General features: G+C 44.7%; 1 protein-coding gene across 1 annotated transcript; it reads left to right on the top strand.

Moving 5' to 3' along the window:
* The first annotated feature begins 4,940 nt into the window (after positions 1 to 4,940).
* Positions 4,941 to 9,947, top strand: LOC109761493 (protein FAR1-RELATED SEQUENCE 5-like). Its single transcript, XM_020320309.1, has 7 exons — positions 4,941 to 5,096; positions 5,169 to 5,269; positions 5,670 to 5,726; positions 7,412 to 7,794; positions 8,335 to 8,792; positions 8,920 to 9,196; positions 9,310 to 9,947. Exons 1-7 carry the CDS (start codon positions 4,941 to 4,943, stop codon positions 9,945 to 9,947), a joined length of 2,070 nt encoding a protein of 689 aa, XP_020175898.1.
* The last annotated feature ends 1,057 nt before the right edge of the window (positions 9,948 to 11,004 follow it).

Below are 11,004 nucleotides of genomic sequence, written 5' to 3'. Positions count from 1 at the left end.
GGTCAGGCTCGGGGTCGGGGTCTCGGGGTCGGGGTGTCGGGTCGGGGTGCCGAGTCGGGGTCGGGGTGCCGTGTCGGTGTCGGGGTAAGGGTGGGTGTGGTGTCAGGGTGTCGGTGTCGGGGTGTCGTGTCGGTGTCGGGGTCGGGGTCTCGGGGTCGGGGTGTCGGGTCGGGGTGCCGGGTCGGGGTCGGGGTGCCGTGTCGGTGTCGGGGTCGGGGTGTCGGGTCAGGCTCGGGGTCGGGGTGTCGGGGTCGGGGTCGGGGTCGAGGTCTCGGGGTCGTGGTCTAGGGGTCGGGGTGTCGTGTCGGGGTGCCGTGTCGGGTCGGGGTTTTTTCCTCTTTTTTCCTTTTCTTCTTCTTCCTTTTCTTCCTTTTCTTCCTTTTTTCCTTCTTCTTCTTCTTCTTCTTCTTCTTCCTCCTTTCCTTTTTCCTCTTCTTCTTCTCCTCCTCTCCTCTTTTTTCTTCTTCTTCTTCTTCCTCTTCTTCTTTTTTCTTCTCCTCCTCCTCTTCTTCTTCTTCCTTTCCTTTTTCCTCTTCTTCTTCTCCTCCTCTCCTCTTTTTCTCTTCTTCTTCTTCTTTCTTCAAACTAAACTAAACCTAAAACTAAACCTAAATCTAAAACTAAAACTAAAACTAAATCTAAACTAAACATAAACCTAAAACTAATAAAACAGAAAAAAGGAAAAAACTAAATCTAAACCTAAAACTAAACCTAAAATTAAAACTAAAACTAAATCTAAAACTAAAACTAAAAAGGAAAAAAACAGAAAAAAACAGAAAAAAGGAGGGGGGCTCACCTGGGGCAGGGCCGGTGGAGGAGGTGGCCGGTGGAGGAGGGGGGCGTGGCGGTGGAGGAGGTGGCCGGAGCGTGGGGGCGGCCTGGGGCGGCGGGGGGCTGGGCCCGGGGCGGTGGGGCGCGGGGGGGCCGGGGCGGCGGGGCCCGGGGCGGGGGGGCGACGGGGCCCCGGGGCGGCGGGGGGCCTAGGCGGTGGGGCGACGGGGCGGCGGGGGCGACGGGTGGTGGGGCGACGGCGCCGGGCGGCAGTGGCGACGGGGCGGGGGGCCGGTGGGGCGGCGGGGCGACCGGGCGGCGGCGAGTGGTGGGGGCGGCGGCGCGCGGCGGGCGGCGGCGACGGCGGTGGGGTGGGAAGTGGTGGCGGGGCGCGTCGGCGAGGAGAGAACAGAGAGTAACGGGCGGGGGGGGTATGGGCCGTTAGGTAGTCTCCTCTTTGCCGTCCGCCTCTCTTTGTCGTCTTGTGGCAGACGGCAAAGAGGTGGGCCGTTAAGTTTTTTCCAAACGGGCGGGGGTGGGGGCCACCTCTCTCTTTGCCGTCTGCCAGCAGACGGCAAAGATCTTTGCCGTCCGCTGGCAGACGGCAAAGAGCTCGCGGACGGCAAAGAGCTTCTTTGCCGTCTGCCATTTCTTTGCCGTCTGCTTTTGGGTAGCTGATGGCAAAGAGCTTCTTTGCCATCAGCTAGCAGACGGCAAAGAGCTGGCAGATGGCAAATTAGCTAATTCCAGTAGTGTGTGCCACAACAGTTTCAGTTTCATAACCATTGAAAGGATCCGATTCAACCAAAGTAATTAACTCTGGGTCGACAGAGAATTCATAATCCTTATCATCAATAAAGATAGGTGAGATAGCAAACTTAGGATCATATTGCATTCTAGCATTCAGAGATTTTTCTTTATACTTGCATAATAATTTCTCTAGATCATCTCTATCCTTACAAGCAAGAATATCTCTAGTTGTCTCCTCATTCATAACATAACCTTCTGGTACCTTAGGCAATTCATATCTAGGAAGGCTAGTTCTAGCAGGTGTTTCAGGAGTTTAAGTTTCAAGCTCATCATCATATTCAACAACATCATGTTGTACTACTCTAGCAATTTGTTCATCAAGAAAGTCACCAAGTGGCACATCATCATCATCAAGCAAGGTACTAGCATCATCATAAGCATCATTCATAGCAGAAGTAGCATCATCAACAACTTGCGACATATCAGGATTAATAGCATATGGTGGTGTTGCAAGTTTACTTATAACAGAAGGTGAATCTAAAGCAGATCTGGATGGCAGTTCCTTACCACCCCTCGTCTTAGAGGGATAAATCTTAGTCTTAGCATCCTTCAGATTCTTCATAGTGATAAATTGATAATAATCCCAAGTGACTCAACAAATATAGCTATGCTCCCCCGCAATGGCGCCATAAAAAGGTCTTGATAACCCACAACTATAGGGAATTGCAACCGTTTTCGAGGGTAGAGTATTCAACCCAAATTTATAGATTCGACACAAGGGGAGCCAAAGAATATTTGAAGGTATTAGCAGCTGAGTTGTCAATTCAACCACACCTGGAGATTAATTATGTGCAGCAAAGTGATCAGTAGCAAAGTAGTATGATAGTTTTGATAATAGTAGCAGCAGCAACGGTAACAGTAACAGTGATAGCAGTAATTTTGTAGCAATTGCAACAGTAACAGCAGCAGTAGTAACTTAGCAAGATCAATATAAGATAAATTCGTAGGCATTGGATCGGTGACTTGTTGGATGATATTCATCATGAGACAGTTATAACCTAGGGCGATACGGCACTAGCTCCAGTTCATCAATATAATATAGGCATGTATTCTGTAAATAGTCATGCGTGCTTATGGAAAGAACTTGCATGATATCTTTTGTCCTACCCTCCCGTGGCAGCGGGGTCCTATTGGAAACTAAGGGATATTAAGGCCTCCTTTTAATAGAGAACCGGAACAAAGCATTAACACACAGTGAATACATGAACTCCTCAAACTACGATCATCACCGGGAGTGGTCCCGACTATTGTCACTCCGGGGTTGCCGGATCATAACACGTAGTAGGTGACTATAACTTGCAAGATCGGATCTACAACATGGATATAATGGTGATAACATAAATGGCTCAGATATGAATTCATGGCACCCGGGCCCAAAGTGACAAGCATTAAGCATGGCAAACTCATAGCAACATCAATCTTAGAACATAGTGGATACTAGGGATCAGGCCCTAAGAAAACTAACTCGATTACATGATGAATCTCATCCAACTCCTCACCGACCAGCAAGCCTACGAAGGAAGTACTCACTCTCGGTGGGGAGCATCATGGAATTGTCGATGGAGAAGGGTTGGTGATGACGAAGAACGAAGATCCCCCTCTCTGGAGCCCCAAACGGACTCTAGATCTGGCCTCTCAATGAAGAACAGGAGGTGGCGGCGGCTCTGTCTCGTGGATCGCGATAATTCTTTCTCCCTGATTTTTTTTCTAGAAAAATAGGATTTTATAGCGTCGGTTTCAGGGTCTGTGGGGCCACCAGGTGGGGCAACCCACCTGGGCGCGTCAGGAGGGGGGCGCCTTGGTGGGTTGTGCCCACCCAGGTGCCCCCTCCGGTGGATCTCTGCTCCAGAAATTCTTATTTATTGTATAAAAAATCCTCGCAAAGTTTCGTTCCATTCCGAGAACTTTTATTTCTGCACAAAAACAACATCATGGTAGTTCTGCTGAAAACAGCGTTAGTCCGGGGTTAGTTTCATTCAAATCATGCAAATTAGAGTCCAAAACAAGGGGAAAAGCGTTAGGAAAAGTTGATACGTTGGAGACGTATCAATACGTTAATACAAATGTGTATAAAATTGAAAAGAGTAATAGACATTGGCTGCAAACCATGCAGTTCAATGCACAAGTCAGAGTAACCAGTAGTTCAAAGGCACGAGGATTAAGGACTTACAACAATGGCTTTGACTGGTGTAGTCATGCCCTTCGCCTTGCTGGTGTGATAGTCCTTTAAGATTTCCACCACATTTGGTACAAGTTCTTTTTGGTGTTTACGAGGTTTCCTCTGTATTTGGAAAAAGTCGATATAGATCTGATAATATGGCACAACCAAAAGTGCGAAACAATAGCTAGTTACGAGAGCCTCACATTGTGCAATATAGCTACAAGATCTCTTTGTCGGTTGGAATTTCAATTTCGTATGGTTGGCCTTGTTCTTTGAACAATCCACCTAGAAGAAGATAGATTTGCAAGGAACATGCGTAAATAGGAGTTCAACATGTGATCTGATCACACACACACACACAGACATATATATATAGGGTCGCGCTATTCGTCACCCTGGGTGAGGAATAGTTATTCTTCACCCCCTCTCTATTTTGACATCAATGCATCGTATTTTTACGTTTTGTAAATTTTGTCTTATTTCATACATAAAAAAAGAACATAAGAAAATATGTACTCGCCGTAAAAAATATTTTATGTTACATAAAATTACAAATGTAAAAACATATTGTAAAACATACATAAAATGTGATTTTTCTGATCTTATAACTTTTTTTAGACCAAATTTTACATATTGAATTAATGTGCATGTAACTATTTATATTCTAAACGTAATTTATTTAGGAAGTGATCGTAAGATTACCTCGGGTGAAGAATAACTTATTCTGCATCCTGGGTGATGAATAGTAACACTATATATATATATATATATATATAGGACAACACTATTCTAATCCCAGGATTAAAATAGTTATTTGGATCACAGCAGCCCTATATAGGGCCCGAAGACAGGTTCCCGAACTTCCCGGAACTGCTGGCCCGGCTCGACAGAATCCCACTTGGACCCCGATCCCGATCGAGCCGCCTCTCCCCAACCCCCCTCGTCGTCGACCCTCCCCAACCCCCACTCCTCCCCTCGATCCCGGCCTCCGCCGTGATTCACCCGCCAAAAATCCGCCGGATCCAGCGCCTCCCCTCCTTCTCCAGATCCTGGCCGACCGGATCGAGATCCGCCCCCTCCGACTCCACCTCCTTCCCGACCGCCAGCACGGGCGAGCGAGCGACAGCGGACGCTGGCGCGAGGGAGCCCGCGTCGCCTGGAGGCGGCGAAGCCGCTGGACTTTCTGCCACTAACATCCATGGACTTCCAGAAGCCTCCTCCTCAGTCCAACGTCACCGCCCGACGGCTTAGCAGTGCTCATGACGGCCAAGGCGCAACCTACGACGAACAACGCGCCCAAGGAAGCATCTCGGCGGCGGAGCCCGCATCGGTGGCGCCTTCAAATCTAAGAACGGTATATGAATTTCCTCCCTAATCTTGCGGACTCCTTCAATCTTCCCCTACCTGACCTTCTTGCTTCATGCAGGTGAACTTCGCGCCCTATGAAAGACACGGATTGCCATGCGGTTCCTCCCCTAGCTCTCCGACAAATTACTCTCAAGGTGGCCTATCAGCTGCTGGAAAAAGGTTGGCCGAACTTCTAGCCAGGGTATGGTTGAACTTCTTTCTTCTGTTTGTTATTTTCTTACAACCATGTGAAGTTCAGGTGGTGTGTGAGCATCAGTCCAGGCTACAAACACTTTTTTAAAATCCGCCTGCATAAAGCCATGTGAAGTTCAGGTGGTGTGTGAGCATCAATCCAGGATACAAACACTAGAAAATCTGCCAGCTTTTCACATTCACCTGTGAAAAGCCATGTGAAGTTCAACTAGTAGGTGTGTTAGAGTTCAGGTTGGTATGTATCTGGTTCTGTGCAAAAAATAAATGGAAAATAGAACATGCATGTGATCTCACATGAAGGTCATGTTGGTATGCACTAGTGGTTCAACCATTCAAACTCATGAAGGTTCATGTTTTTTAACTGTAGACAGTATTTCCCCTTTGCAAAACTAGAAGTTCAGGTTGTGGAGAGTGCTCAGTTCAGGTACATATAAGTAATCAAATAGTGTAGAATTAACAGGATGTGAGGTTCATTCTGTGAAGGGTGCTCAGTTCAGGTACAAAAGTATTGGCAGATGCTCAGCTCAGTGCATAGTGTGATGCCTGTCCTAGGGGAAAAATATGTACATGAACACCACTTTTATATGAGAAGTTCGGGCTGTGAATAATGCTAAGTTCAGTTACAAAGGTATATGCAGATGTAACTTGTGTGCTAATAGACATTTTTTTCTTTTATGTCAGCAAGACGAGAGACGCATGAAGAAGCTTAGAAGTTCCCAGCAGCAAGTACACAATCCAAAGCCTGCACGCGTTGCACCACCCACTCAATGGGTCACACCTCAGACGCACCAACAGCATTACCAACCTGCCCCAGACCAAAAATGGATGACACCCGAAACACATGGAGACTTCCAAGATGCTGGGTCACAGCCCTATCCGCACAACCTTGCGGCTCCACCTAATTGGGTGACGCCGGAAATCCCCTGCGGATTCTTTGTATCCACCAGCAGACTCCCAAGCACGCCGATTGAGGAGGGGGTTAGCTCAAGTCCTGCGTGTAACTCTGGAGGTTATCCTGGTGTGCCTCATCAATGCCAAAGCGAAGCAACTAAACCGGATCCCAGGACAAATCCAACAGGAACACACACACGGAGGAGAGTGCTCTGCACACTACCACCGTTGGATCCTGCTGCTGCTGCTACAAGTCAGAATTGTACGAGACATAAGGTAGATGGATTGCTTCACAAAACAAAGGAGCAAACCAAGACCAGGATCACAATACCTCCACAACCACCTCAAGCAAAAAGGATGCAAACAAGAGAGAGGCCATCTTCAGCCCTCCTTCCTGCTCGTGATCCACTGCTGCATCCTGATATGATTACTCCGCCGTGCCCCATCCCTGAGGGACAGCAGCAGACTCCGGTGGAGTTGCGATCATACACGCACGTGAGTGAAACAAAAAATATTTATATACACATCTTGTATTATCTACAAATTTTCTGCTCCCTCCAGGATAACAAGTTCATAAACTGCATTTTAACTTGCCGTTTGGATTATTTTTTCTTTTTCTACAGATGCCGGATCTACCGGATTATCTAATACCAAGACTAAAGATGCGATTCCAAGATGTAGAGAAAGCAAGGGAATTTTATAATAGATACGCCAGACACGCTGGTTTTGGAATCAGGAGGATGGGGGAAATGACAACCACAAGTATTTTGTTTGCGCCTTCCAAGGGATACACACATCTTCTGTTTCAGAGGCTAATAGGAAGCGAAACAAAACGTCGCAGAGGACAAGCTGCAATGCAACAATGAGGGTGAAGGTGCAGGAGGATAACACATGCGTGGCAGTGGACATTGAGTACAATCATAATCACAAACTCATGCAAACTGATGACATGCTGGTATTTTTGCACTCACACAAGAATTATGACCCCACTATTTTGGAGTACGTAAAGATCCTACAGTACCATGATGTCAAGCACACAACAATCATGCCCATGCTATCTGAAAATGAAGATGGAAGCTAGTTCCTAAGCATGACCGGACGAGACCTACTAAGCAGTAAGTATTCAAACATCCACATACTGCAATGTAAAATAGCATCCTAGGTCACAACCCTTTGAAAAGCAAAAATAACAAATGCATGTTTGCATGTAAATTGCAGGAAAGCAATGAATGCAAGGAAAGATGATTTGGATGATGTATTGAAACTTGTTTCATTCTTCAAAGACATGAAAGCAATCAATAATGAGTTTTTCTATGACATCCAAGTGGACAAGGACAAGTCAATTAAAAACATTTTCTGGTCCAATGCAAGCTGCCGAGAAGCCTATCCAGACTTTGGCGATTGCGTAACATTCGGCACAACTTACAAGACCAACAGATTTCATATGCCTCTGGGAGTGTTTGTTGGAACAAACCATCACTTGCAGTCAACGATATTTACTGTTGCCTTCATCAGAGATGAAGATGCAAACTCATTCAAGTGGCTGTTCGATACATTTGTACGGTGCATGAACAACAAGCACCCAACTTGCATTCTAACAGGTGAGTTAAAAAAACCTCTTCAAGTTTCATCATCTTTTCAGTCTATGGGTCTGTATTGGGTACATTGGTTTTATCTGAAAATAATGTAAATAATGCAGTTCAACCATTGTTAGCATAGAAGTCCAACTAATAGTACAAGAAAGCAAAATTATCTGTCACATGTTTAGAAAAAAATTAGTTATGATTGTGAAGTTCAAATACAGGAATCATAGAAGTTCAAGGACAAAGCTGTAAGAAAAAATATATGTAACATGTTCTGAAAAATATAGTTATTTATGTGAAGTTCAAGCACTGGTACCACAGAAGTTCAACAACACTGTTGTAAGAAAATTTTTGAGTGTGACACTACTAGTTAGTCCTACTGCTACCTGTGAAGTTCAAGCACTGGTACCACAGAAGTTCAGCAACACTGCTGTAAGAAAAAATACATGTGACATTCTTAGATAGCCATACTCCTTGATGTGAAGTTCAAATACTTGTACAACATAAGTTGACCATTAATGCAAAAAAGAAGCAAGTTTCATTTTTTAATCCATGCAGACCAGTGCCCATCGATGGCGAAAGCTATACCACAATCATTTCCAAACACAGTCCACAAGCTATGCCGTTGGCACATCATGAAGAAGTACAAGGAATACCTAGCGTTGCTGTACAAAAAGTATAAAACATTCAAAGAGGAGTTCACAGCTATATTAAACTGGCCGCTGATGCCAACGGAGATTGAAGATGCCTGCGCTGAACTCGTACACAAGTACAACCTGGAGAACGACCAGATGATGATGCAGCTGTGGAGTGATAGGAAGATGTGGATTTCAGCTTATTACAAGAACATTTTCTGTGCTAGAATGACTTCCACACAACGAAGCGAGAGCATGAACCACGTGCTCAAGAAAGGGTTTGTCAAGGGGACCCAGAACCTACACAAGATTGCTAGGCAGGTCAATGCTTGCATACAAACTCGGATGCAGAAGGAGAACGAGCAAACAATGACCAGCATGGTATGAAGACACAAAAAAGAAAACACCCCATCATGTTCTGTTTTCCTTCAACATGTGCACTTTAAATTTTTTTAAATGAAACCCATGACTCTGCTTCGACTAATATCTTACTTTTTGACATGTGCAGACCAATCCTGTGACAAAAACAACTTACGGCTACGAGGAAGACATGTCTATCAAGTACACGAGAGCCGTGTACACCGAGATGAGGAATAGGATGAGAAAAGCCACGCTATTTCACGCAAAGCGTACAATAGAGCCCACTAAGTACCTTGTGTACTACCACAACAAGCCTGGCCATGATGATGAAGAAAGGTTTTCCTGGTCAAAGCATGAATTCCAGGTTGTAGCTGACCCAGGGAATGAAATATACGAGTGTGAATGCAAGCTTTGGATACACACAGGTCAGCGGAAAAACAAACTCATTAAATAGCTAAACTAGTAGTATCATATCAAAATATATGAAACTCACTGCTGGCTCACAAACTATGTATTCTGCATTCATCAAAAAATGCAGGCATGTTCTGCCTTCACATCATGAACATACTGGACTACCTGAAGCCTGAAAAATTTCCAAACAAGTATATCCTCAAATGGTACACAAAGACTGCAAAATCACAACCAACCTTTGATACAAGGGACTATAACACAACTGCATCGGATGGCAGCTCAAGTCTATCAAAGCAAGACATCTTGCTGCAGCTAAATTTGATGGTTTACAAGAAAGCAATGAGATGTGACCAGCAATATGACAGAGCCTACTATGTTCTCAAGAGGCTCGTGGAAGAGCTTGATGCAATACATTCAGGAAATCAAGTGGATGCTGACGAAAGGATGGCTGAAGAGGACGCTGAAATTGAAGATGACCTTCATTATTATGCAGCTGAAATGCTCAACGCCACCAATCAAGCCAACCAATGCAGGCAGGGTATTGACCAATCAATGGAGCAGCGACAGCAAGAGACGATGAAACTGCCGATGTACTCTGAAACAAAGGGTAGGAAGAAAATTTCTGCAGCAAAGAAAAGTGACAAGAGAGCTCAAATAAAGGCACCACCTGCAGGAAGAGTCGTCGTGCTCGATGAGAACAGAGAGTGCCACTTGGGCACAGGAAATGTAGTGTGTGCAACCAGGTTGCGGGACACAACAAGCTGACCTGTCCAACACTCTTGGAAAGAAACAATGCCGAGGAGGTCAAGCAACCCAAATCTCAAAAACAGCAGCCCAAAGTTATAGAACAAAAGAAGGGACCACACCCACAGAAAGCAAGCACTAGACTCTGTAGCATATGCAAGGAGTATGAACCACATAATGCAAGAACATGCCCGAAGCGAGCAGATGCTGAAAAGACAAGCAAAAAGACAGAGACGAAACAGAAAGAAAAACCTAGAGCCAGCAACAAGAAAGTGGTGGAAGATGAAGAGGAAGACGAAGATGAAGACACCATCGAAGAAGAGGAAGACGAAGAGGAAGATAACGATGAAGAGGAAGAGGAAGAGGATGATGAAGAGGAAGAGAAAGAGGTACATGTCAAGCAAAAACCAATACAACCAAAGCCTAGGAGGAGTGCAAGGCTGATGAACAGTTAGAATAGGTCAATTAACACAATGCAAACTTATGTCATGTCAATGTGCAGAATATTATTCCACTATAGAAAACAGTATTTTAGGAGAAAGCTTGCTTGAACTTTTATTGCTAAACTTTCAAAGAAATTATACAGTAGAAGTTCAAGTAAGCTTACTGCAGAAGTCCTGGTATATTATGAGAGGAAGTGATGTGCTGGTGATGTATTGCATGAAAGAGCAAGCAGTAATAAAATGAAAAATATACATTGTGAAGTTCAAGTTATATTACTGCAGAAGTTCTTGTATATTATGAGAGGAAGTGTTGTGCTGGTGATGTATTCAATGCAAAGTGCAAGCAAGAACAAAATGAAAAATATACACTATGAAGTTCAAGTAAGATTACAATGGAAGTTCTGGTATATTATGGCAGGAGGTGCTGGTGTTGTATATCATAAAAGAGCAACCAACAAATAATCATACATTTTTGAAGTTCAGGTCAGCTTACAGAAGAAGTTCTGGTATATAAAATCGATGTACGAAAAAAATATGCTTAAAAAATAAAGTTTCACCGTATGAACTAAGGTTAGCAAGCCTAAGAAAACGCGTTCAAATGTGAAGTTCTGTTTGGATACGTGCAGAAGTTCATG

The sequence above is a fragment of the Aegilops tauschii genome, chromosome 7 (assembly GCF_002575655.3).
Source record: "Aegilops tauschii subsp. strangulata cultivar AL8/78 chromosome 7, Aet v6.0, whole genome shotgun sequence".
In the NCBI taxonomy this organism is placed as follows: domain Eukaryota; kingdom Viridiplantae; phylum Streptophyta; class Magnoliopsida; order Poales; family Poaceae; genus Aegilops; species Aegilops tauschii.
This window is presented reverse-complemented; position numbering and strand designations above follow the sequence as displayed.